Source organism: Cebidichthys violaceus, unplaced genomic scaffold, assembly GCF_023349555.1.
Source record: "Cebidichthys violaceus isolate CVI_PGR_0920_01 unplaced genomic scaffold, fCebVio1.0.p SCAF_6, whole genome shotgun sequence".
NCBI lineage: Eukaryota > Metazoa > Chordata > Actinopteri > Perciformes > Stichaeidae > Cebidichthys > Cebidichthys violaceus.
This window is the reverse complement of record NW_027176816.1, coordinates 19,123,190-19,151,076: the sequence shown is the minus strand read 5'-3', so window position 1 is coordinate 19,151,076 and position 27,887 is coordinate 19,123,190. Positions and strand designations below refer to the sequence as shown.

The 27,887-nt window shown below is 41.0% G+C and overlaps 1 protein-coding gene across 2 annotated transcripts; it reads right to left on the bottom strand.

Moving 5' to 3' along the window:
* Positions 1 to 12,222: 12,222 nt before the first annotated feature.
* Positions 12,223 to 27,685, bottom strand: LOC137889664 (carbohydrate sulfotransferase 11-like). 2 transcript variants are annotated; one of them, XM_068733625.1, is made up of 4 exons: positions 27,173 to 27,685; positions 16,914 to 16,990; positions 16,546 to 16,710; positions 12,223 to 16,189 (listed from the first exon to the last, which is right to left on the bottom strand). In XM_068733625.1, the coding sequence occupies exons 1-4, from the start codon at positions 27,264 to 27,266 to the stop codon at positions 15,506 to 15,508; spliced, it is 1,020 nt and encodes a 339-aa protein (XP_068589726.1). In that variant the 5' UTR covers positions 27,267 to 27,685; the 3' UTR covers positions 12,223 to 15,505. The 2 variants fall into 2 exon arrangements, with proteins under 2 accessions (XP_068589726.1, XP_068589727.1); XM_068733626.1 differs by having other exon boundaries at positions 16,546 to 16,707.
* Positions 27,686 to 27,887: the final 202 nt, after the last annotated feature.

Here is a 27,887-nt window from a genome sequence, read left to right as displayed (position 1 = left end):
TCATAGTATAGCATGTCGAAAAAAGTCCAAAAACAGTCATAGTATAGCCTGTCGAAAACAGCCATAGTATAGCCTGTCAAAAAAAGTGAAAAACGTTCATAGTATAGCATGTCGAAAAAAGTGAAAAACAGTCATAGTATAGCATGTTGAAAAAAGTCAAAAAACAGTCATAGTATAGATTGTCGAAAACAACCATATTATCGCCTGTCGAAAGCAGTCATAGTATAGCATGTCGAAAAAAGTGAAAAACGGTCATAGTATAGCATGTCGAAAACAGTCAAAAAATAGTCATAGTATAGCATGTCGAAAAAAGTCAAAAAACAGTCATAGTATAGCTTGTCGAAAACATCCATAGTATAGCCTGTCGAAAGCAGTCATAGTATAGCATGTTGAAAACAGTCATAGTATAGCCTGTCGAAAAAAGTGAAAAACGGTCATAGTATAGCATGTTGAAAAAAGTGAAAACGGACAGAGTATAGCATGTCGAAAAAAGTAAAAAAACAGTCATAGTATAGCTTGTCGAAAACAACCATAGTATAGCCTGTCGAAAAAAGTGAAAAACGGTCACAGTATAACATGTCGAAAAAAATGGAAAAAACAGTCATAGTATAGTATGTCTAAAAAAAGTCATAGTAATACTATTTAGGGGTTAAGTGTCTTGCTTTAGAACAAATTGACATGAGACTATTAGAGCAGGAGCCGGGGATTGAACCGACAACCCTCTGCTTGAAAGACAGCCCTGCTCTTCACTTAGCCACGGACACTAGTTGAGAACCACTGACATAGTATGTGTATAAAAAAATCATAGTATAGCATGTCAAAAACAGTCATAATATAGCCTGTCGAAAACAGCCATAGTATAGCCTGTCGAAAAAAGTCAAAAAACAGTCATAGTATATTATGTCGAAAAAAGTCATAGTAATAGTATTTAGGGGTTAAGTGTCTTGCTTTAGGACAAATTGACATGAGACTAGAAGAGCAGGAGCTGGGGATTGAACCAATGACCCTCTGCTTGAAAGGCAGCCCTGCTCTCCACTTTACCACGGACACCAGTTTAAAACCACTGGCATAGTATCTGTATAAAAAATCATAGTATAGCATGTAGAAAACAGTCAAAAAACAGTCATAGTATAGCATGTCGAAAACAGTCATAATATAGCCTGTTGAAAACAGCCCTAGTATAGCCTGTCAATAAAAGTGAAAAACGGTCATAGTATAGCATGTTGAAAAAGTGAAAACGGTCATAGTATAGCATGTCGAAAAAAGTCCAAAAACAGTCATAGTATAGCTTGTCGAAAAAGGTCATAGTATAGCCTGTCGAAAACAGCCATAGTATAGCATGTCGAAAAAAGTGGAAAAAACAGTCATAGTATAGTATGTCTAAAAAAAGTCATAGTAATACTATTTAGGGGTTAAGTGTCTTACTTTAGGACAAATCGACATGAGACTATTAGAGAAGGAGCCGGGGAATGAACTGACAACCCTCTGCTTGAAAGACAGCCCTGCTCGCCACTTAACCACGGACACCAGTTGAAAACCACTGACATAGTATCTGTATAAAAAAATCATAGAATAGCATGTCGAAAACAGTCATAATATAGCCTGTCGAAAACAGCCATAGTATAGCCTGTCAAAAAAAGTGAAAGACGGTCATAGTATAGCATGTCGAAAAAAGTAAAAAAACAGTCATAGTATAGCATGTCGAAAAAGGTCATAGTATAGCCTGTCGAAAACAGCCATAGTATAGCCTGTCGAAAAAAGTGAAAAACGGTCACAGTATAGCATGTCAAAAAAAGTGAAAAACAGTCATGTCGAAAAAAGTAAAAAAACAGTCATAGGAAAGCATGTCGAAAAAGGTCATAGTATAGCCTGTTGAAAAAAGTCAAAAAACAGTCATAATATAGCTTGTTGAAAACAACCAAAGTATAGCCTGTCGAAAAAAGTCATAGTATAGCATGTCGAAAAAAGTGAAAAACGGTCATAGTATAGCATGTCGAAAAAAGCGAAAAACGGTCATAGTATAGCATGTCGAAAAAAGTGAAAAACGGTCATAGTATAGCATGTCGAAAAAAGCGAAAAACGGTCATAGTATAGCATGTCGAAAAAAGTGAAAAACGGTCATAGTATAGCTTGTCGAAAACAACCATAGTATAGCCTGTCGAAAGCAGTCATAGTATAGCATGTCGAAAACAGTCATAATATAGCCTGTCGAAAACAGCCATAGTATAGCCTGTCGAAAAAAGTCAAAAAACAGTCATAGTATATTATGTCGAAAAAAGGCATAGTAATAGTATTTAGGGGTTAAGTGTCTTGCTTTAGGACAAATTGACATGAGACTAGAAGAGCAGGAGCTGGGGATTGAACCAATGACCCTCTGCTTGAAAGGCAGCCCTGCTCTCCACTTTACCACGGACACCAGTTTAAAACCACTGGCATAGTATCTGTATAAAAAAATCATAGTATAGCATGTCGAAAAAGATCATAGTATAGCCTGTCGAAAACAGCCATAGTATAGCCTGTCAATAAAAGTGAAAAACGGTCCTAGTATAGCATGTTGAAAAAAGTGAAAACGGTCATAGTATAGCATGTCGAAAAAAGTCAAAAAACAGTCATAGTATAGCTTGTCGAAAAAGGTCATAGTATAGCCTGTCGAAAACAGCCATAGTATAGTATGTCAAAAGAAGTGAAAAACGGTCATAGTATATAGCATGTCGAAAAAAGTCATAGTATAGCCTGTCGAAAAAAGTGAAAAACAGTCATAGTATAGCATGTCGAAAAAAGTAAAAAAACAGTCATAGTATAGCCTGTCAAAAACAGCCATAGTATAGCCTGTCGAAAAAAGCAAAAAACGGTCATAGTATAGCATGTCGAAAAAAGTCATAGTATATTATGTCGAAAAAAGTCATAGTATAGCCTGTTGAAAACAGTCATAGTATAGCCTGTCGAAAGCAGTCATAGTACAGCATGTCGAAAAAAGTGAAAAACGGTCATAGTATAGCCTGTCGAAAAAAGTGAAAAAAGGTCGTCTAGTACGTCTAAAAAAAGTCATAGTAATACTATTTAGGGATTAAGTGTCTTGCTTTAGGACAAATTGACATGAGACTAGAAGCATGTCGAAAAAAGTGAAAAACGGTCATAGTATAGTATGTCTAAAAAAAGTCATAGTAATAGTATTTAGGGGTTAAGTGTCTTGCTTTAGGACAAATTGACATGAGACTATTAGAGCAGGAGCCGGGGATTGAACCGACAACCCTCTGCTTGAAAGACAGCCCTGCTCTCCACTTAGCCACGGACACTAGTTGAGAACCACTGACATAATATGTGTATAAAAATCATAGTATAGCATGTCAAAAACAGTCATAATATAGCCTGTCGAAAACAGCCATAGTATAGCCTGTCAAAAAAAGTGAAAAACGGTCATAGTATAGCATGTCGAAAAAAGTCAAAAAACAGTCATAGTATAGCATGTCGAAAAAGATCATAGTATAGCCTGTCGAAAACAGCCATAGTATAGCCTGTCGAAAAAAGTGAAAAACGGTCACAGTATAGCATGTCGAAAAAAGTCAAAAAACAGTCTTAGTATAGCTTGTCGAAAACAGCCATAGTATAGCCTGTCAAAAAAAGTGAAAAACGGTCATAGTATAGCATGTCGAAAAAAGTCAAAAAACAGTCATAGTATATTATGTCGAAAAAAGTCATAGTAATAGTATTTAGGGGTTAAGTGTCTTGCTTTAGGACAAATTGACATGAGACTAGAAGAGCAGGAGCTGGGGATTGAACCAATGACCCTCTGCTTGAAAGGCAGCCCTGCTCTCCACTTTACCACGGACACCAGTTTAAAACCACTGGCATAGTATCTGTATAAAAAATCATAGTATAGCATGTAGAAAACAGTCATAGTATAGTACGTCGAAAAAATGAAAAAACAGTCATAGTATAGCATGTCGAAAAAAGTCAAAAAACAGTCATAGTATAGCATGTCGAAAACAGTCATAATATAGCCTGTTGAAAACAGCCCTAGTATAGCCTGTCAATAAAAGTGAAAAACGGTCATAGTATAGCATGTTGAAAAAAGTGAAAACGGTCATAGTATAGCATGTCAAAAAAAGTCCAAAAACAGTCATAGTATAGCCTGTCGAAAACAGCCATAGTATAGCCTGTCAAAAAAAGTGAAAAACGTTCATAGTATAGCATGTCAAAAAAAGTCCAAAAACAGTCATAGTATAGCCTGTCGAAAACAGTCATAGTATAGCCTGTCAAAAAAAGTGAAAAACGTTCATAGTATAGCATGTCGAAAAAAGTGAAAAACAGTCATAGTATAGCATGTTGAAAAAAGTCAAAAAACAGTCATAGTATAGATTGTCGAAAACAACCATATTATCGCCTGTCGAAAGCAGTCATAGTATAGCATGTCGAAAAAAGTGAAAAACGGTCATAGTATAGCATGTCGAAAACAGTCAAAAAATAGTCATAGTATAGCATGTCGAAAAAAGTCAAAAAACAGTCATAGTATAGCTTGTCGAAAACATCCATAGTATAGCCTGTCGAAAGCAGTCATAGTATAGCATGTTGAAAACAGTCATAGTATAGCCTGTCGAAAAAAGTGAAAAACGGTCATAGTATAGCATGTTGAAAAAAGTGAAAACGGACAGAGTATAGCATGTCGAAAAAAGTAAAAAAACAGTCATAGTATAGCTTGTCGAAAACAACCATAGTATAGCCTGTCGAAAAAAGTGAAAAACGGTCACAGTATAACATGTCGAAAAAAATGGAACAAACAGTCATAGTATAGTATGTCTAAAAAAAGTCATAGTAATACTATTTAGGGGTTAAGTGTCTTGCTTTAGGACAAATTGACATGAGACTATTAGAGCAGGAGCCAGGGATTGAACCGACAACCCTCTGCTTGAAAGACAGCCCTGCTCTCCACTTAGCCACGGACACTAGTTGAGAACCACTGACATAGTATGTGTATAAAAAAATCATAGTATAGCATGTCAAAAACAGTCATAATATAGCCTGTCGAAAACAGCCATAGTATAGCCTGTCGAAAAAAGTCAAAAAACAGTCATAGTATATTATGTCGAAAAAAGTCATAGTAATAGTATTTAGGGGTTAAGTGTCTTGCTTTAGGACAAATTGACATGAGACTAGAAGAGCAGGAGCTGGGGATTGAACCAATGACCCTCTGCTTGAAAGGCAGCCCTGCTCTCCACTTTACCACGGACACCAGTTTAAAACCACTGGCATAGTATCTGTATAAAAAATCATAGTATAGCATGTAGAAAACAGTCAAAAAACAGTCATAGTATAGCATGTCGAAAACAGTCATAATATAGCCTGTTGAAAACAGCCCTAGTATAGCCTGTCAATAAAAGTGAAAAACGGTCATAGTATAGCATGTTGAAAAAGTGAAAACGGTCATAGTATAGCATGTCGAAAAAAGTCCAAAAACAGTCATAGTATAGCTTGTCGAAAAAGGTCATAGTATAGCCTGTCGAAAACAGCCATAGTATAGCATGTCGAAAAAAGTGGAAAAAACAGTCATAGTATAGTATGTCTAAAAAAAGTCATAGTAATACTATTTAGGGGTTAAGTGTCTTACTTTAGGACAAATCGACATGAGACTATTAGAGAAGGAGCCGGGGAATGAACTGACAACCCTCTGCTTGAAAGACAGCCCTGCTCGCCACTTAACCACGGACACCAGTTGAAAACCACTGACATAGTATCTGTATAAAAAAATCATAGAATAGCATGTCGAAAACAGTCATAATATAGCCTGTCGAAAACAGCCATAGTATAGCCTGTCAAAAAAAGTGAAAGACGGTCATAGTATAGCATGTCGAAAAAAGTAAAAAAACAGTCATAGTATAGCATGTCGAAAAAGGTCATAGTATAGCCTGTCGAAAACAGCCATAGTATAGCCTGTCAAAAAAAGTGAAAAACGGTCACAGTATAGCATGTCAAAAAAAGTGAAAAACAGTCATGTCGAAAAAAGTAAAAAAACAGTCATAGGAAAGCATGTCGAAAAAGGTCATAGTATAGCCTGTTGAAAAAAGTCAAAAAACAGTCATAATATAGCTTGTTGAAAACAACCAAAGTATAGCCTGTCGAAAAAAGTCATAGTATAGCATGTCGAAAAAAGTGAAAAACGGTCATAGTATAGCATGTCGAAAAAAGCGAAAAACGGTCATAGTATAGCATGTCGAAAAAAGTGAAAAACGGTCATAGTATAGCATGTCGAAAAAAGCGAAAAACGGTCATAGTATAGCATGTCGAAAAAAGTGAAAAACGGTCATAGTATAGCTTGTCGAAAACAACCATAGTATAGCCTGTCGAAAGCAGTCATAGTATAGCATGTCGAAAACAGTCATAATATAGCCTGTCGAAAACAGCCATAGTATAGCCTGTCGAAAAAAGTCAAAAAACAGTCATAGTATATTATGTCGAAAAAAGGCATAGTAATAGTATTTAGGGGTTAAGTGTCTTGCTTTAGGACAAATTGACATGAGACTAGAAGAGCAGGAGCTGGGGATTGAACCAATGACCCTCTGCTTGAAAGGCAGCCCTGCTCTCCACTTTACCACGGACACCAGTTTAAAACCACTGGCATAGTATCTGTATAAAAAAATCATAGTATAGCATGTCGAAAAAGATCATAGTATAGCCTGTCGAAAACAGCCATAGTATAGCCTGTCAATAAAAGTGAAAAACGGTCCTAGTATAGCATGTTGAAAAAAGTGAAAACGGTCATAGTATAGCATGTCGAAAAAAGTCAAAAAACAGTCATAGTATAGCTTGTCGAAAAAGGTCATAGTATAGCCTGTCGAAAACAGCCATAGTATAGTATGTCAAAAGAAGTGAAAAACGGTCATAGTATATAGCATGTCGAAAAAAGTCATAGTATAGCCTGTCGAAAAAAGTGAAAAACAGTCATAGTATAGCATGTCGAAAAAAGTAAAAAAACAGTCATAGTATAGCCTGTCAAAAACAGCCATAGTATAGCCTGTCGAAAAAAGCAAAAAACGGTCATAGTATAGCATGTCGAAAAAAGTCATAGTATATTATGTCGAAAAAAGTCATAGTATAGCCTGTTGAAAACAGTCATAGTATAGCCTGTCGAAAGCAGTCATAGTACAGCATGTCGAAAAAAGTGAAAAACGGTCATAGTATAGCATGTTGAAAAAATTAAAAAACAGTCAGAGTATAGCCTGTCGAAAAAAGTGAAAAAAGGTCGTCTAGTACGTCTAAAAAAAGTCATAGTAATACTATTTAGGGATTAAGTGTCTTGCTTTAGGACAAATTGACATGAGACTAGAAGCATGTCGAAAAAAGTGAAAAACGGTCATAGTATAGTATGTCTAAAAAAAGTCATAGTAATAGTATTTAGGGGTTAAGTGTCTTGCTTTAGGACAAATTGACATGAGACTATTAGAGAAGGAGCCGGGGATTGAACCGACAACCCTCTGCTTGAAAGACAGCCCTGCTCTCCACTTAGCCACGGACACTAGTTGAGAACCACTGACATAATATGTGTATAAAAATCATAGTATAGCATGTCAAAAACAGTCATAATATAGCCTGTCGAAAACAGCCATAGTATAGCCTGTCAAAAAAAGTGAAAAACGGTCATAGTATAGCATGTCGAAAAAAGTCAAAAAACAGTCATAGTATAGCATGTCGAAAAAGATCATAGTATAGCCTGTCGAAAACAGCCATAGTATAGCCTGTCGAAAAAAGTGAAAAACGGTCACAGTATAGCATGTCGAAAAAAGTCAAAAAACAGTCTTAGTATAGCTTGTCGAAAACAGCCATAGTATAGCCTGTCAAAAAAAGTGAAAAACGGTCATAGTATAGCATGTCGAAAAAAGTCAAAAAACAGTCATAGTATATTATGTCGAAAAAAGTCATAGTAATAGTATTTAGGGGTTAAGTGTCTTGCTTTAGGACAAATTGACATGAGACTAGAAGAGCAGGAGCTGGGGATTGAACCAATGACCCTCTGCTTGAAAGGCAGCCCTGCTCTCCACTTTACCACGGACACCAGTTTAAAACCACTGGCATAGTATCTGTATAAAAAATCATAGTATAGCATGTAGAAAACAGTCATAGTATAGTACGTCGAAAAAATGAAAAAACAGTCATAGTATAGCATGTCGAAAAAAGTCAAAAAACAGTCATAGTATAGCATGTCGAAAACAGTCATAATATAGCCTGTTGAAAACAGCCCTAGTATAGCCTGTCAATAAAAGTGAAAAACGGTCATAGTATAGCATGTTGAAAAAAGTGAAAACGGTCATAGTATAGCATGTCAAAAAAAGTCCAAAAACAGTCATAGTATAGCCTGTCGAAAACAGCCATAGTATAGCCTGTCAAAAAAAGTGAAAAACGTTCATAGTATAGCATGTCAAAAAAAGTCCAAAAACAGTCATAGTATAGCCTGTCGAAAACAGTCATAGTATAGCCTGTCAAAAAAAGTGAAAAACGTTCATAGTATAGCATGTCGAAAAAAGTGAAAAACAGTCATAGTATAGCATGTTGAAAAAAGTCAAAAAACAGTCATAGTATAGATTGTCGAAAACAACCATATTATCGCCTGTCGAAAGCAGTCATAGTATAGCATGTCGAAAAAAGTGAAAAACGGTCATAGTATAGCATGTCGAAAACAGTCAAAAAATAGTCATAGTATAGCATGTCGAAAAAAGTCAAAAAACAGTCATAGTATAGCTTGTCGAAAACATCCATAGTATAGCCTGTCGAAAGCAGTCATAGTATAGCATGTTGAAAACAGTCATAGTATAGCCTGTCGAAAAAAGTGAAAAACGGTCATAGTATAGCATGTTGAAAAAAGTGAAAACGGACAGAGTATAGCATGTCGAAAAAAGTAAAAAAACAGTCATAGTATAGCTTGTCGAAAACAACCATAGTATAGCCTGTCGAAAAAAGTGAAAAACGGTCACAGTATAACATGTCGAAAAAAATGGAACAAACAGTCATAGTATAGTATGTCTAAAAAAAGTCATAGTAATACTATTTAGGGGTTAAGTGTCTTGCTTTAGGACAAATTGACATGAGACTATTAGAGCAGGAGCCAGGGATTGAACCGACAACCCTCTGCTTGAAAGACAGCCCTGCTCTCCACTTAGCCACGGACACTAGTTGAGAACCACTGACATAGTATGTGTATAAAAAAATCATAGTATAGCATGTCAAAAACAGTCATAATATAGCCTGTCGAAAACAGCCATAGTATAGCCTGTCGAAAAAAGTCAAAAAACAGTCATAGTATATTATGTCGAAAAAAGTCATAGTAATAGTATTTAGGGGTTAAGTGTCTTGCTTTAGGACAAATTGACATGAGACTAGAAGAGCAGGAGCTGGGGATTGAACCAATGACCCTCTGCTTGAAAGGCAGCCCTGCTCTCCACTTTACCACGGACACCAGTTTAAAACCACTGGCATAGTATCTGTATAAAAAATCATAGTATAGCATGTAGAAAACAGTCAAAAAACAGTCATAGTATAGCATGTCGAAAACAGTCATAATATAGCCTGTTGAAAACAGCCCTAGTATAGCCTGTCAATAAAAGTGAAAAACGGTCATAGTATAGCATGTTGAAAAAGTGAAAACGGTCATAGTATAGCATGTCGAAAAAAGTCCAAAAACAGTCATAGTATAGCTTGTCGAAAAAGGTCATAGTATAGCCTGTCGAAAACAGCCATAGTATAGCATGTCGAAAAAAGTGGAAAAAACAGTCATAGTATAGTATGTCTAAAAAAAGTCATAGTAATACTATTTAGGGGTTAAGTGTCTTACTTTAGGACAAATCGACATGAGACTATTAGAGAAGGAGCCGGGGAATGAACTGACAACCCTCTGCTTGAAAGACAGCCCTGCTCGCCACTTAACCACGGACACCAGTTGAAAACCACTGACATAGTATCTGTATAAAAAAATCATAGAATAGCATGTCGAAAACAGTCATAATATAGCCTGTCGAAAACAGCCATAGTATAGCCTGTCAAAAAAAGTGAAAGACGGTCATAGTATAGCATGTCGAAAAAAGTAAAAAAACAGTCATAGTATAGCATGTCGAAAAAGGTCATAGTATAGCCTGTCGAAAACAGCCATAGTATAGCCTGTCGAAAAAAGTGAAAAACGGTCACAGTATAGCATGTCAAAAAAAGTGAAAAACAGTCATGTCGAAAAAAGTAAAAAAACAGTCATAGGAAAGCATGTCGAAAAAGGTCATAGTATAGCCTGTTGAAAAAAGTCAAAAAACAGTCATAATATAGCTTGTTGAAAACAACCAAAGTATAGCCTGTCGAAAAAAGTCATAGTATAGCATGTCGAAAAAAGCGAAAAACGGTCATAGTATAGCATGTCGAAAAAAGTGAAAAACGGTCATAGTATAGCTTGTCGAAAACAACCATAGTATAGCCTGTCGAAAGCAGTCATAGTATAGCATGTCGAAAAAAGTGAAAAACAGTCATAGTATAGCATGTTGAAAAAAGTAAAAAACAGTCATAGTATAGTATGTCTAAAAAAAGTCATAGCAATACTATTTAGGGGTTAAGTGTCTTGCTTTAGGACAAATTGACATGAGACTATTAGAGAAGGAGCCGGGGATTGAACCGACAACCCTCTGCTTGAAAGACAGCCCTGCTCGCCACTTAACCACGGACACCAGTTGAAAACCACTGACATAGTATGTGTATAAAAAAATCATAGTATAGCATGTCGAAAAAGATCATAGTATAGCCTGTCGAAAACAGCCATAGTATAGCCTGTCAATAAAAGTGAAAAACGGTCCTAGTATAGCATGTTGAAAAAAGTGAAAACGGTCATAGTATAGCATGTCGAAAAAAGTCAAAAAACAGTCATAGTATAGCTTGTCGAAAAAGGTCATAGTATAGCCTGTCGAAAACAGCCATAGTATAGTATGTCAAAAGAAGTGAAAAACGGTCATAGTATAGCATGTCGAAAAAAGTCATAGTATAGCCTGTCGAAAAAAGTGAAAAACAGTCATAGTATAGCATGTCGAAAAAAGTAAAAAAACAGTCATAGTATAGCCTGTCAAAAACAGCCATAGTATAGCCTGTCGAAAAAAGCAAAAAACGGTCATAGTATAGCATGTCGAAAAAAGTCATAGTATATTATGTCGAAAAAAGTCATAGTATAGCCTGTTGAAAACAGTCATAGTATAGCCTGTCGAAAGCAGTCATAGTACAGCATGTCGAAAAAAGTGAAAAACGGTCATAGTATAGCATGTTGAAAAAATTAAAAAACAGTCAGAGTATAGCCTGTCGAAAAAAGTGAAAAAAGGTCGTCTAGTACGTCTAAAAAAAGTCATAGTAATACTATTTAGGGATTAAGTGTCTTGCTTTAGGACAAATTGACATGAGACTATTAGAGAAGGAGCCGGGGATTGAACCGACAACCCTCTGCTTGAAAGACAGCCCTGCTCGCCACTTAACCACGGACACCAGTTGAAAACCAGACATAGTATGTGTATAAAAAAATCATAGTATAGCATGTCGAAAACAGTCATAATATAGCCTGTCGAAAACAGCCATAGTATAGCCTGTCGAAAAAAGTGAAAAACGGTCACAGTATAGCATGTCAAAAAAAGTGAAAAACGGTCATAGTATAGCATGTCGAAAAAAGTCAAAAAACAGTCATAGTATAGCTTGTCGAAAAAGGTCATAGTATAGCCTGTCGAAAAAAGTGAAAAACAGTCATAGTATAGGATGTCGAAAAAAGTAAAAAAACAGTCATAGTATAGCATGTCGAAAACAGTCATAGTATATTATGTCGAAAAAAGTCATAGTATAGCCTGTTGAAAACAGCCATAGTATAGCTTGTCGAAAAAAGTGAAAAACGGTCATAGTATAGTATGTCTAAAAAAAGTCATAGTAATAGTATTTAGGGGTTAAGTGTCTTGCTTTAGGAGAAATTGACATGAGAAAAAGTGAAAAACAGTCAGAGTATAGCATGTCGAGGACTTTGTGAGGACGCCTCCCTTCCACTAGGGGTCTGTCTCTTTCTGTCTTTCAGCTTGTTGCTCGTCAGCTGATGGGTCCCACCTGAGTCCGGTGGTAGTGCCAGCTACAAAGACTCTGTAACCTTGTCACAGGTTAAAGTAAGGTTAAAGTAACCTTGTCCTTTTCAGATGAAGTCAAATGTTGCAGAATTCCATAATTAAACTACACAAAAGATTAAATGCATGCTGACTTTATTATACGATCTCTTTGGACAAATATACACATTGTAAACAAGCTTCAGACTTTTTTTAGGATCCTCCCGCAACAAATGGCTTGACATTTGACGTGGTCAGTGTGAACAGGGTTCTGTTGAGAATGTCAGCGAAGCTTTGATTATGGATGTGTTCATAATGCCATTTGAGCTGACTTTCCCCGTTCATGTTCTCTAAAGCTGTACAGTAAAATCACATCATATTTTACACGGGCATAGTTTGGGCTATGCTGAACAGGATAACATTGAAAATGTCAGCAAATTCCTTCTTAAGAGAGTTTAAAGATGAGGAAGTCGTCACTGTGTGTCATTATTGTGTAATACGGGTCTTTGTCCTTTTTAGCCTCCGAGCAGCTGTACCTCATCTCTACGATCGACGCTCGTCAAAACCCAAACGGCGGCTCGCTGACTGGATTCTTACGACGAATGGCTCACTCGACCGCAGTCCATACCATCACAGGAAACATAGGCCAGCAGGGCCGTCCTTCAGTCAAGAGGATCGGCGGTTCGATCCCCGGCTCCGCTAGTCCGTGTCGACGTATCCTTCGGCAAGAACCTCAAAAATTGTTCCCGTAGCCGTGCCTGCGGTGTATGAATGTTAGATAGTCCTGATGAGCAGGTGGCACCATGCATGGTAGCCCCCTGTCATCAGTGTGTGAATGAGTGAACGATGACATGTAGTGTGAAAGCGCTGCGAGTACAGTCCGTTTACCACTTACTGAAACTTTGTGATAAGAGACAACAAACAAAGAATAACACACACACACACACACACACACACACACACAACTGCAGTTAAGGGATTGTATTCATAAAGTAACCAGCCATCATCTTCACTTATCACATTCACAGTTTTGTGGCGTAAGTAAACTGGTGCATGAGAGATCCTTTCAGATTGTGCTCCGTTTGCTATTGCACAATGACTCACACAGTCACAGGTAGGTCGACAGAAATGGAGACGTCTGACTGGCTGTGTTTACTCACAGCAGCGTCTGATTGGGATGGATCTACGTTTTCATCCCTTTCAATGAACAAGCTGCTTGTTATTTGTATTTTCCAGCGGAAGAAAGAAAGAAAGAAAAAGGTCAAAACATATTTCGCTCGGCATCATGAAGGGTGTGATCGGGTTTTTGGCAAGTCACATCTGCTTGCAAATTATGGCTTAAAATCACAGACGGCTCCAGAGGGGAGCGTTAAAATGAAAACCCTGTAATCCACGGCAGCATCGATGGAAAAGAGACAAATAAAAATGTGGCAAAAGCATGATGGGACAAATATATATATAAGGCTTCAATAAAAGGAGGAAATCACGTATAAAGACAGCTTTTTTTTTTAGCACATTACAGATACTCACACACAGATATTGCACTTATTACTACAGACAAAAAAGCGAGAGGACATTTTGTTACAGAAGAAGTCTGGAGGAAATAGGAGATGAAAGAAATAAAGAGATGAGATTAGACAGTTTCCTGTTGGCTCCATGCAACTTGAAAAAAAAATAAATAAAGAAGTGACATTCTCAAACTACACAAAATGAGGTTGCAGAAATGACTCTGCACTGGCAGATTGGACTGTTTCAGTTGAAATTATGTAAATCTATTAGATGATTTCACACCTAGTTTCAACAATGGACTTAATAGAATAATCCACCGATTTATCATTACTCTCCTATAACGTTGTCGGCCCACGATGGGCAGTTTAAAAAAAAGAATATATCGTTATTGTCTTTTTACAGAGATCCAGGGGCGCTAAAGTAGCCTCAAGCCATTCGCCTTAACCAGAGGAGAAGGGCTGCAGAGGTCTGGTTGGCTCACTTCTTTCTAACTTATAGTATTCAGTATTTAGTCCCACCCTACCCTGGCTCAAGAGCACTTCATCAGACGTTTTGCAGCTCCCCCTGCGGAGCCACAAAAGGCTTTATAAAGCTCTTTTTTTTTTTCACATACGCGGCAGGACTCCCCAAGACCTGTAAACAGACTTTGATGTGTAAAAACCCGTGGAAGTCCCCCGTAAAAACCTGTATGAAGACATTTTGTTAAAACGGATACTTTCACAGTACGGGCCTTTAATAAACATTTTCCTACATCAACCTCTGCATTATGAAATTCCCCGACACATTTGCCCGAACAAGGCTCTGCAGTGGAGATGCCCGGTGGCGGATTAACCCCCTCCGGCCTGGGTTGCCGCTAACAAGGGGAGCTCTGACCAGGGGTAGCGCTGGGCTGGACCGAGCCCCGACCACAGCTATGCGGTTGTTTGTTCAGCCGACCTGCCCGGAGCTAAATACAGACAGCGATAGAGGCGGGATAGCAACGAGCTTTTCGCTGGAATTAAGAAGAGACTGAAACATTTTCCCTGGGAATGACTCTCAGTTAGACATTTAAGATAGTGTCAACGACACAACTTTGATAAGACAAGCCCAGGCAATGGTTCCTGAGCTATGGTTATAGGGTGGGGATGTGATGATTTTTTTTTTTTGGGATATTGTAGCATATTTGTATTTATGTGCAAAAGCCAACAGCGCAAGTAACTTTCCATGTGAAGGAAGAAGAGCGACACCTCCGTTCTTTCATAAAGAATTCATTTTCACAAAAACACGGGACTAAATCCTGACTCACACACTAGAACAATAAATACTTAACGCACTGACATACATAAATAAATGCCATCCAGAGATATTCTTTTTTTTTGTTTGTTGTGCTTTTGATTGAATCTGCTGTGTTCAGTTTCACATGTCAGCACATTCACCTGTATACCACCGATTGCAAAAGGAGAACCCGCTCCTCACAAGTGTGACTTTAATGTATGGCTCATTAGTTCTCAGAAGAACAAAGCCACGGGAAGACTGTCACCGTAGAAAGCATGGCAGAAATGTTGGTAAGGCATGTTTACACTAAGACAAGGACAACATGTGACGGACAGCAAAAGTCTAAGAAAGTCATTTCTAGGTGAGAAATGGTAAAAATCAAGTGAATAAGAAATAAATACTGAGTTCTAAGTGAACCTCAGGGATCTGTTTGTAAAGACAGGTAATGTGTCAAATGCATTTTCAAACTGCTAAATGTAAAAAAATAAAATAAAAAAAGGCACCATTTTTGGTGATTTTGTCAGAGGGTCATAGTGACAAGTCAGTGCTTGTGATGGACCACTCTGCGCATGGATGAAAATCGTCCACGGCAACCAAAAAGTGCTAAATGATCAGCACTAAGGGGAACCCATCCGTGTCAGTCCTCTTTGCTCCGCCCCTCATCGAGTCCTGAGGTACTCTGGTGTGGAGTAGTTGAAGAGCAGGAAGTCCATTCGATACAGGTTGAACAGTTTCTTCTGGTAGAAAGGACTGATGTGCTTGAAGAAGCGTGCTGCCATGTTGCCGTCAGTTCTGGTGCTTTTACCGGATGTTGGGAATTGAAGCGTCTCCTCCACTCCGGCCAACCGGAGCACGGCCTGAGCGTCTGGCTCCAGAGTCTCGTACTTCCCCACTACGTCATAGTGGATCAGGCAGGGGTGGCAGAGGGAGTGCACCCGCTCCCAGTGCTCGTTGAAAGGTTCCTCCCGTTGGGTCCGAGGGTCCACCAGATACTGGACAAACTCGGGGAAAGACACGTCGTTCCCCTTCTCCAGCGCCTCGCGCTGCGGATCGGGGCGGTTCCGGCGGATGATCTTGGTCCCGTACCGCTTGTGGAAAGCCGTGTTGTAGCTGCGGGTGAACTTGTTCCGGTAGGCGGACACCAGGCGCTCGAAGGGCTCCCGCACGAAGATGAACTTGAGGTAGCTGCGAAGGCGTCGATTGATCTCAGGGACCGTGAACTCGGAAAGCGTGCGGAGGTTACCCGCCACGTGAGCCTCGTTAGCAGGGATGGCGAGGGGGTTGATGTAGCGGCCGTCGCTGGAGAGGACCATAAGGACACGCTTCCAATTGGTGCAGGCTACCTGGAAGTGAGGAAAGTGAGGAAATACGCACACGTATGCATGAATACTGGTGCTTTTATACACTGTAAGAAACGTGCATATCAACGGTCTGATCATACTGAATAAGAAGAATATTCTCGTCTTGGTGTAACAGAATTTTTCAAAGTTTGACCCTGTTGCCCGCCCCCCCTAAAAGAAGCCAACTGCGCTCCCCACCCCCCTCCATGTCAACATGTTATAATTTTTCCACGAATTCAGTGAGTCAACAAATTAGCAGGCCAAACATGCAGCTCTTCCCCCTGCAGAGGTGCGCCTCACAGTTTGAAGACCTCCGGTCTAGAATATTAGCCGCGCTCCTACATCTCATTGTAACCAACCTTGGGTACGTAGCAGTAAATAAGGCTGTGTTTATCATCCACAATGAGGTGTTTGAGGTCCTCGGGCGAAAGCACTTGGCGCTTCCTCGTGTGGCTCAGACACGCCTGCTCCAACAGCTCCCTGCGGCCTTGGAGGGACCGCTGAGCTGCCAACAGCTCCAGCTTCTTGTAGGGATGCGATCGAAGCAACGCAGGAGAAACGGACGAGAAGCAGAAATAGAAAAATGTAATTTAATTACGCTGTTTCAAGGACAATGTACAGGAATGTACAGAACAAGGACAACAGAGCTTGGCAAACATTTGTGTGTGTGTGTGTGTGTGTGTGTGTGTGTGTGTGTGTGTGTGTGTGTGCGTTGCTGTGTTTTCACCTGGTCTCCATTGTAGAGGGTCTGCAGTGGACTTCTCCTGCTTTTCCCTGGTCTGCTGTCCGTCGTCTCAGCAGGTTCTACAGTTAGAAAGAAAAATCATTGACTGATTGCCAATGTAGCAACAAAAAAATTGAATCGAGGGATTTCTTCTATTTTCGTTCCATCGCTCTGGTTCCTTTCTAACTTTACGGGATTTATGTGAAAATGTGAAATGAACTTTGTCACCACTGATACAAGTCTGAGCGCATTTCTTCTAATCTTTTCATAAGCCTATATGTAGCGTAATGAGAAACCCTTTTTCACAGCGTGTCATGCGTTTTGGCCAGAGGTTTAAATTACACTCTAAAGATGTCCATATATTGGGGAGATCAGTCAGAGCCAACTTTCCATCAGTCGTCTGGTTCTGCCTTTGTCATGACGTGATCCTCCCTCCTCTCATTTATAGATTCCATAGGAACAGAGTGTTCCTTCCAAACTCTCTGTAACGCTTACGTAACTCACATTTCTCCTTCTAGGTCCGTCTTTGCTCTAGCTGCACTTTTTCTTCTTTACTTAATCTGTTCTTATTTAATTTGACTGCTACCCTTTTTCGGAAATCTACCCACAGCAAATGAACTGGAGGGACACAGTACAAAAGTTTGGAGAACACCCACCACCAATTTCTTTACATAACACAACCAAACAATGATAAATATGCATCACTGATTGGCTGTGGGTAAGAACCACGCCTGGCTGCATAACATTGCATGGGTAATGATGGAGCTGCTGGAGGCTCTGCACGTTCCAGAAAGTTGAGCGATCTGGTGGTAGAGACCTTGTTATCGTCTCTCCTCCCTCCTCCAGCCTCTATAAACACATCTGCCTTCTACTCTCTACTCCCCCACCCCCCCTCCTCCCCCTCCTGCTCCCACCCAGGCCTGATGGCACTCAGTGTTTGGGGTCTGCAGCTAATGGTGCCGAGTGAGAAAAGTGATTTGTTTTGCACATGTGGCTCAAAAATGCACTGGGTTGCTTTACATTTTTTGCACAATGCTGGGATGGGATGGGATGGGGGGGGGGGGGGTCATGTGCTTCATGTATGTTAGCATAAGGGAATCTGCTTGAAAGGAAACATATGGATCGATGGTGAAATACCAAACCTTCATATGGAAAGCATATTAGTTAACAAAAAAAAAAAAAGCAAGTTGACGGGTTATGCTATGCAAGTATGGAACCCAGAAAGAGCCTTATTCTCTCTGCTGGGTTCACATTAAGCAAATAAGTCTGAGCTTTCACCGTTCTGAAAATGCCACGCCCAAATGTTATAAATCTCTTTGTCAACTTGGGGACTCATAAAAAAACATACAAACCACAATTTTTGTTTTTTACAAACTCTTAAATCATATCTGCTTCCTGTCATTTTGAGGAAGCAGAAAACAAAACAAAAAAAAAGGGGAACAGCAGCTGTACTGGTGACTGAGCAACCGCTGCAAATACAGTGAGAAGGTGTGGTAGAGGACCCGAGATAGACCGTAAGGCTGCAGCGACGCAGCCTCTTCCTGTCCCTTCCTCTTAGCCTAAGCTCACACGGATCATCAAAATCCTCAACTTCCTCCGGGTGCATGTGTGCCACATCATCTGATCACACAGAGGTCGACGTCTAAGTCCTGCTGGACCGTGTTGAAAGCTTAGCTTAGCTTAATATTAGGGGGGGCGGAGCGGAAACGTGCTCCGCCCCTCGACGGTTCGGTGTGCGACAGCCTTTCGGCACGCCCTGATGTCAAAATAGTCTATTAATGTCTCACTCACACACACACACACACACACACACACACACACACACACACACACACACACACACAGACAGACAGACAGACAGACAGACAGACAGACAGACAGACAGAGCAGAAATCCTGGAGAGTTGGTTCCCAAAAACGGTTTGGCAGCACACCAGTTATTGCCTTATCAGCTGCAGCATGCTAGTCGGATTAGCACTGAATTTACTATGGCATCACCTGAATGTGTCAATCAGCCGAATGAAACAAAGATAAACTGTACGGCGAGTCCTTCTACCTAGGGTGGAACATTTTCAATCAATGACCCACAATGAATACCAAGAGCCAGGTAAGTATTTATATTTGCCCCTAGAAAGTGTAGCGTAAAAGGTAATTTGCTAAAAATGAGATAACAGCAACAAAAAAAAAAGAAAAAGAGATTTACACTGTTTGCCACTGCTTACCATAATAAGCGGGTATGATAACGGGTGTGGAACGTTAGCAACATTGTCTATAACGGCCACAGGCCAGTAAAACAGCAGCAACACATCACGAGGGATTGACACATGGCGTAGCATCCGCCCCTTTCCAATCTCAGCGTCACTCCACATATTTACACCACCACAAAGTTTCTACGCTTAGCAGAGGCTAAATGTATTGATGATGTTAGAAGAAGAAGAACATCTACTGCTTGATTTTCTTCATACTTTATTATCGGCTGTTTAATTCCCGTGGGGCTGCAGCAAAAAGACACAACAACAACAACAACAACAACTCTCTAGCTGGTGGGTTTAACCAGAGAATGTCACAAGGTTTTTATAGAGACGTTTTTTATAGCCATTGCTTGCAGCATGACTCTAGGGATGGTTGGGCCATCCCACCACATTGATCCAGACTGTTATCTCAACAGTAATTGGATGGAGTTCTGGGCCGTATTGTACAGACATTCTCTGCCCCCCCCCCCCCCCCCCCCCCGGCTTCGCCAAGACGAAACGACATTCGCCTCCGCCTCTGTTGTGCTGCGTTTAGCGCTACTTTGCTGATGCTAGCAACCTCACGTGCTAAACTAAGACGGTGACCATGATGCACATCATACCAGCTAAACGTCCCATGTTAACATTGTGATTTTAGAACGCTGATGCTACAAATTAGTTTCAAAAGCACCAGTGTGTCTGAGTGCAGTCTCACAGAGCAGTCACATAATTACGGACACAGCCTCTCAATGTGCGAGTGTGTACATGGGTGTTAACCGGTAAGCATGAGGAGCGGAGGGTGTCCTTGTATCTTGCTCCGTTTTAAAGAAATGTGATTTTTTTTTTTTCCTTTCCCCCTGACATGCCCACTTGATTTGTAGCGCTGTACCTCTATAAACTTTACGACTATGCAGTTAAATCATCCCACTGATCCTCTTTCTTCCATATAAAAGAGCCTATGAAAGGTCTTTGTGTCTACTGGCACCACAAGACAGCAGCCAGCCTAGACGTTCTCTTCCATTAGCGGTGCTATCTTTCGCTGTGTATGAAAAGTTAAAGTCAGGAATGCTTTTCTTATCCTGTCTAATGCATCAAAGCTTTAACTTGCTCTCAATGTTTTCTCTGTCGTACATTCAGAGGCTATTTCACTCTGATCTTTACAAACCACATCTTTCTTTCTGTGTCGCGTATCACATGCACCAGAAAAACCCACTTCCTCTCAGACCCAGGAAGTGACACAATGCTGACAGTTAGTTCGCTGGAAGAGCGGAAAAAAAGGCCCCAGTCTTACTGCGCACACAAGCAGCCCCATGGTGGACTTGGGTTTGTCAGGTTTGACGGCCCGTCAGCGGTGTGAATCATATTTTCCCGTGAACGGATATTAGTCAGGCAGTAGGCTGGGTGGTGGCACAGCCTAAGGTCCTCGCTGGATTAGCTTAGCTTCCATCTCGGCCCTCCTCCCGAGGCGGTCGACTCCGCTTTCGGTGGCGTTTGGTTCTGCCGGTCTGGTTGGTTGGTTGGTGCTCGTCTCACGGTTCCGTAACACTTTAACCAAAATCGTCACGCTTCCTTCTCCAATGTTCACGAGTGTATCTCTGTCATATGCCACACACTCTCCAGTAATAAACATGAAAAGACAACTTTACAAAAAATGTAGCCAGGTTCACTGGAGCTACTGGCCACTGCCTCTACATGCGCTGCCCTTTAAGTGCTGATGTTTCATTCAAAGACAAACAGAGTTCCATTAAGTCTGTATACTAGTCTGGAACATTATAATCAGACAACACTCGACGGAAACTTAGTGACAAAGTTTGTTTCACTGCGTGTGTGTGTGTGTGTGTGTGTGTGTGTGTGTGTGTGTGTGGGCCCAACACATCAAAACATTTCAGTTGTTAATATCATTTAAATCTCTGTCTTTTGCGGTTGGCAGAACCGCTTCTGTTTTTCTCTTCCCCTCTTTGATCATGATAAAAAGCACATGACTCATCAGTAATAATATATGTATTTAAAGAGGTGAAGTTACACTTCATTGTACTTAAAAGCTCGTCTCTATGAGGGCCACGTAATGGAAGTTTCCATGAGCCGACAGAAAACCCACAGTGTATTTTGCTTTTATTGGGTTGTATAAAAGTCTGTTCCAATGTAAGATGGAAAGTGACAGAAAATAGGATGTCACAAAAGAAAACAGCTGATGGCAGGAAAAGACAATGGGGTTGTCAGGAGTTACGGGGGCCAGACTTTCAGTGTTTGCGTTGAGTGTAGCTTGAGAAGGCGTAACACCATCCACACGCTAAGAGCGGCACATGGTGGTGATTAGACCAACAACATGAGGTGACTTTACGACCAGTGATATCCTTTATAGTGGGGATGGCAGTTCCTTTTGATCTCACTCTTGGGCTACATCCACACTACTAAGTTTACATTTAAAGCGAAAACGATCTACATGTGCGTTTCAGCATCGTTTTTGGACGGACGGACGGACGGACACACACACACACACACACACACACACACACACACACACACACACACACACACACACACACACACACTTACAAATCAAAGTTTTACTAATTACGGGTCATTAAATTTGGTGTTGTGTGTTCTCACACTCGTAGCTCTGCTGGTGGCTGGAAGTCCGGCGTACTGGAGAGCATTTATGCTTTTGTTCATTTACAGTTTCTTTGTAGACTTCACAATATTTGCGCAGAGCAAAATAATCATTAATAAGAGAAGGAAAGTCCTCCGTTTTGCATCCATTGTCCTCCTCAAAAGGCGTAAACCATGACTTCAAAAGTCCGCTCCGTGGGGCTGACGCGCCGCTCGCTAATTGCTCCAATAACAGCTTGCTTTCTCCGCACGCAGGCAGTAGCAGCATTATAGAACGCAGAAACGAGCGGCACAACAGCTGCTAGTGTAGACAACGAGGTCAGCAACTGGTAGTCGATCTGCAATCAAGGCTGTTTTTGTTTGTTTTCACACGTCGACTCGTGACTGCAAAACCCAATTAAGTAAAGAACGTGGGTGTGTCTACATCATCGTTTTCAAAAGTTCCCCCCCCGCTACGACGCAACCCCGGAGTTTCTCCGTTTTTTTGAGATTTAAACCTCTGGGGTAGTATAGACGCTGGGCATTAACGTAGTAAAACATATGCGATTTAAAATGGAAACGTAGTAGTGTGGATGTAGCCTTAGTGTCCCCATGTTCATTTAAAGTTTTTTCCAAACAAAAAAAACAACAACACACAAACATTCCAGCAACAGATGTTAGGCCAGAATGATAGAAGCCAAAGGGGATCAAGTGATCCTAGTACATCATTCTTGTAGATTTAGAGCTGGGAGATATGGCAAAAAGGATGGAAAAAATGTTTTATCATGATACTTTTTTTTTGTATCAGCAAATACTTACACTATAAATCAAGGCCCTATTTCTGTTATCAAATATTATCTTAAGCTGTAAAATAAATTCTGCAGTAGTAGATTGAAGTGGAAAAGACTGCAAACAGAACATCTGCTTCAATAAACAAATTATACAAAAACACTAAATCCAATATAAATATTTATAGCCCGGGAGCAAGTATCTTGGGTCGGTTATATTAAGCAGTGAAAACCCTTAATTTTTCAACCCATCTGTCTTTTGTTATTAAAAAAAGCAATATGTGTGCGATACCTCCGTCTCACCCACCCTGTGGCCAAACAGGCCTTCAAGCAGAGTATCAGTGGGTTGTATGAGATACGTACCCACATATGTACCTTAACACAAGAGCAAAGCAATACACTGAAAGTGAAACCAGAAGACGATTTAGAGGACAGAGCCCGGTAGGGATATAAAGAAATAGACTTGTGGCAGAACAAATAGCCCGCAGGTGTAGCATGTGGTTGTCGGCATCGTGGGACGACCTCAATCCGAGTCTGACAGCTGCAGGTGACGTCAGAGTCGGATGATAAGTGGCAACGCGCATAAAGTAGCGCTGGTGTGTTCGGTCGCAGGATTACACGTTGTGTGTGTGTGTTTCGAAAGGGTGCGGGCGGGGGTGAACAAGCGTGATTGTGGGCAAATGTATGTGTTCAATGACAAAGATTATAGTGTGTGTGTGTGTGTGTGTGTGTGTGTGTGTGCGCTCCTCCAGCAGGTTTGAGTAAAACATGACATGGTGAATTGTGCACTGACTGTGTGGGTAGGACACAGAGTAGGCCTTGGTGTTGCCTCTGTTTAGAGTTGAGAGGTTGGATCCATTACTGTCAGAGGAACCAACCGACTGGATTCTGCTTTTTGTGAATGTAGAGGATCAGTGATGTCCAGCAAAAACAATCTTAAAACTCCCAGCATCCATCCATCCGTCCGTCCATTCAGTTCCCATTCGAAAGCTAAAACAGTGGCATGGTGTAAAGGAGAACCACTACCTGAGAATATGTTATTCAGATGCCCAAGGGCCTTTTCGGCATGATCGGACAATTCATTATCGTCTCCTATAGCTGGGAAAGAGAGAGAGAAGAGTGTTCCCACCCTCCATTATGTGAGGCCATGAAGCCATGCGCAGTCAAGGTAGTGGAAATGTTGGAGAGGGGGAATGTACAGCAAACAGCAACGTGAACACAGACTGTGAATTTAGAAACTAGGAGTGTACCAAGAGTAAACCTGTAGACGCAAGTCCTGGTTCGGCTCAAGGGCAACACATGTAGTTCAGTTCCCAAGACACGATGCAAACAAGACACGACATACAGCCGTGTGATATCATAAAGTCTTATTGATCGTATCACAAGTGTGCATTTCTTTAGTTAAGCAGTGCTATATCATTAGTGTGGATTCAGACACTTGGCATTGGAACACGTACGCTTCAAATGACACGCACAACCTTGCTGAGTCAATGCAACCACATAAAAGGGAGCCTGAGAAGAAATAGAAACTGGGTGTTCATCTCTATTTTTGTTCAAATTATGATGTATCTAATAAGAGAGTCTGACTGGAAAAAGCACATGGTAGGGGACTTTGCTCAGCATCTCAAAAGAGGGTTTTTACACTGGCTCGAGGGAAGATTTTTTTTTGGGAGGAAATGAAACAATTAAGTTGTGATGGGAATGTTTCTAGAGTCACTCAGCAAGTCTGTTATTTCCCAAAATGCAGCTGTTACATATCCGGCACATTGCATGTTATTGTTGATGAATTCAAATAAACTTGTGTAAAGCCTAAAGACAGCAAGACGTGTTAAATATCTTAACAGAGATGAAAGGGAGGGGGGGGGGGAATCTCTTTTCCAATAGAGAAAGATCCCAAAAGTCCATGTTTGGCCTAAGTTTGGACAGAGCTGCAGTGGTTATGCGGTCGATTTCCTCGGCTATAACTATGTAAAAAGCCCACAGCGCAAAAGCACAGCAGGGATCTATATTCGGAACTTTGAATCCATGCGTGAACGGATCCCGCCGAGATGCCGATTGATCCTTTAATGGGCGATCTGTACCACCGACACAGCCTGTAACTGTCAAAAGTCAAATCAAACAAAGAGACACCATCTCGCCCACAGGAACTGCAACTACAGCTCAAAATCTGCCGACCAAACCCAGTTAATACGGCAACAAAATCTGACAAGACTCAACTAATGGGTTTATAATCGCACACGTTTTCCTGAGCGCCAAAACCAAAAGGGAGTTGGCAGAGGAAGTCTGACAATACAAGGACAACAATACTATGCACTGCGCTTCCTGTCTGATATCAAAACGGTAAGCTTAATAAGGAGACGTGGTTATGAAGACAAGTGACCTCCGAGAACATGAGGATATTTTAAAATGACGTTTAGAACGTACGGCGAGTTCTGTCTGTGCACCAGTGGTTAGTACCAGGAAGAGCTTTGTTTTCAATGAAGGTCTCATGAAAGCAACGGAATTAGCAACAAACACGCTTCACAGATAATACTTTGTAACTCACTATGACAATTAACACCGTGCTACGATAATATAAACGCCAACCACAGGGTAGTTCTCACCAATCTCTCCACCAACAAACAGGTCTCTGGAACAAAACTCACATTTCTCATCCCCTATATTCTGGTTGTTGGGTAAACATCAAACCACCGCCACGCTAAATCACCCCTCTGATCACAGCTGTGCAGAGATCCCAACTGTGTGGCATATGAACTATTAAAATTCTCAAAAACTACCGGTGCTACACACTTAAAAAAGGCTGCGATATCACGTCGCGGTCAATCTATTTCCATGAAGTGTGAATATCAGGTGTTGATACAGGTTCTCTTTTAAAAAGTCATCCTGGGGTTGTATTGTTGTTGTTTTTTTATTTTAGTATCCGATCAGGGACAATTTGCTCTTGAACCACATTCACCACCACAACTGTTATACAGGAAGTTTGGACAGAAACTGATCTGAATCTCAAATATGACGAATGTCACATCTCATGAATAACTCTCTCAAAAGGGTTGAAATGTAATTTAGAACAAACACACGAGGAATAAATCAGATAAAAGTAGTGCCACATGCTGCGACAGGTTATTCTCGCTGAGGACCACTGGCTGCTTCCCTTCTGTCCCGCTACACTCCGACCGAAAAACAGAGTCGAAGTGGCAAATGAGAGGGAAGGGAAATAACCGGGACAGCGCAGAACTAAACGAGACATTTGGTGGTGTTTTTAAAAATCGTCCGACTACATACACAATAATTAAGGAAGCCCTGTGCTTTGTTGCCATCCTCTGAATTAGTCCTCTCTAGTGTGCGGCTCCTACATGCTTTTCATGTGGCCTGCACGTCTACCAGACGGACTGCAGAGAAGACAGGCCTGAACAGGCCGTGCTCCGGAGGTAATATACACCTAGCTGGTGGAGGGGAGTCCATGCCAGCGCTCCTGTATTTTTTTTTTTTTTTTTTTTAAACTGTAGCTTCGGCAACATGTGGCTTGTGTGTCTGCCACTGAAAGCTTTACATATATTCCATGTGTGGTGATCTATAAAAAGTGATTTACTACTTTGGTTGTGAACTGTTACATCACGGGGAGACAATCCAGCTGTGTGATGGTGCTTTTTGTTTAAATGTTTTACTATTTCTTAATCGTTATATTTCATAAACTACGGCGCCAGCAGATGCTCCATTATATATGCCTTGACATGGATCTCTCGCCAAAGCTGTGAAAAGTCACCCAGTTCACCTCAAAACTTTTCTATTCCAACAAAAAAGCCGCATTGATCTCGACCTCTCTTTTCTCCCCCTTTCTCTCCGACTCCTCTCCCTGGGGGTCTGAAGCCCCCTGTGGGCACAATGTGCCATTCAACGTCTAGAAGAGGCTTAGCCAAGGAAACAAAAGGGAGAGGAGAGGAAAGAGGAGAGGAAGGTTAAAGCAGAGGAATGCATAGGAGGAGGGGGTGGGGGGGCTGTCAAAACATTACACTGCTCACAGTGAGCTGATTCATGCTTCATGTCATACTTCATCTCATACTTCATGTCATTCTCTCTCTGCACATGCTCTGTTTCACAAGCACACACGTGTACCAATGATGCCAGTTGTGTCAAATGATTGAAGCACCACGTAGATATATATATATATATAGATATATAGATAGATAGATAGATAGATAGATAGATACTTTATTGATCCCGCGAGGGGAAGTTATTTAGTTGCAGCAGCAATAGGCTACAGGTAAGGATAGGTAAAAATAACAGGGTAAAAATCATTAATATTGCATACAAGACCACCACACTGCTGTCCACTAGATCACTTTGCTCCTACTTTTGTTCAGTATTCAGCCATGTGACATTCATACACTGAGATACTCCTGTGGTCACTTATTTCTTTTGATAACCATGAATCCAAAAGTGCCATTTCTCACTGCAGCATTCAAGATACAAGCCTATAAAACACAACGCCAAACTAGATATTAAGTGTATTACGTGCACGTGCAGCTTTTCTTCCTTTCTTTGTGGTCACTGCACCCTAAAGGGGATCTAATTTAACACAGTATTGCTGTTGTGTTCAAATATAAATGCGTTATTTCAGCCGCAGAACCTCACAATACGGGCAGTGGGGGTCTTACCTGGCTTGGTGATGCTCTGAAAGTAGAGCACGAGCACGAAGAGCGAGCCAAGGCACGTAGCCAGGAGCAGGCGTCCTCCTCGGGGCATCCTCATCGTGAAGCCCCGGCACTGCTGGCGGAGCCTCGACCCCTCGGAGCTGCTTCGACGCGGTTCATGCGAGATCAGCCAGCGGAGGATGCGAGACTCTCCAATGAATTAATATCCTATTCATTAATAGCGAGAAAAAAGACAACAGCCCATCCAGGAGGGGGAAAAAAAAACAAAAACGTTAGCGCGACTGTTGGACGTTCATTTCAACGTGAACCGCCCGCTCTGGTCTTTTGCCAGTTTTGTTTGGATACCGTTAACGTAATAATGATGAATAATTAAGTACGGTCATCTTAACAATTAATGTTCCGTTGATATGACAAGCCCTGAAGCTGAATTAGTTGTGCTTCTCCTGAGCTCTAGTTAGTTGCTGGTGGCGGCTAGAGTTTGTCGAAACGACTGTCGACAGCAACACAAACTTTTTCTTCGCCAAACATGGACGGGGCACCGTGCCATGACGTCACACCCACCTCTCTCTTTCTCTGTCTCGAGCCCTCTCCTCGATTGCTGCATGCTGCCTTCGAGGACTGTCGTAATGTTAACATCCGAAGAGAGAAAGTCGCCTTTTCAATGGGATGTATGCTCAGCTGCCAGGTGGTGTCTGTAGCAAAGCACAAGCATCACTTT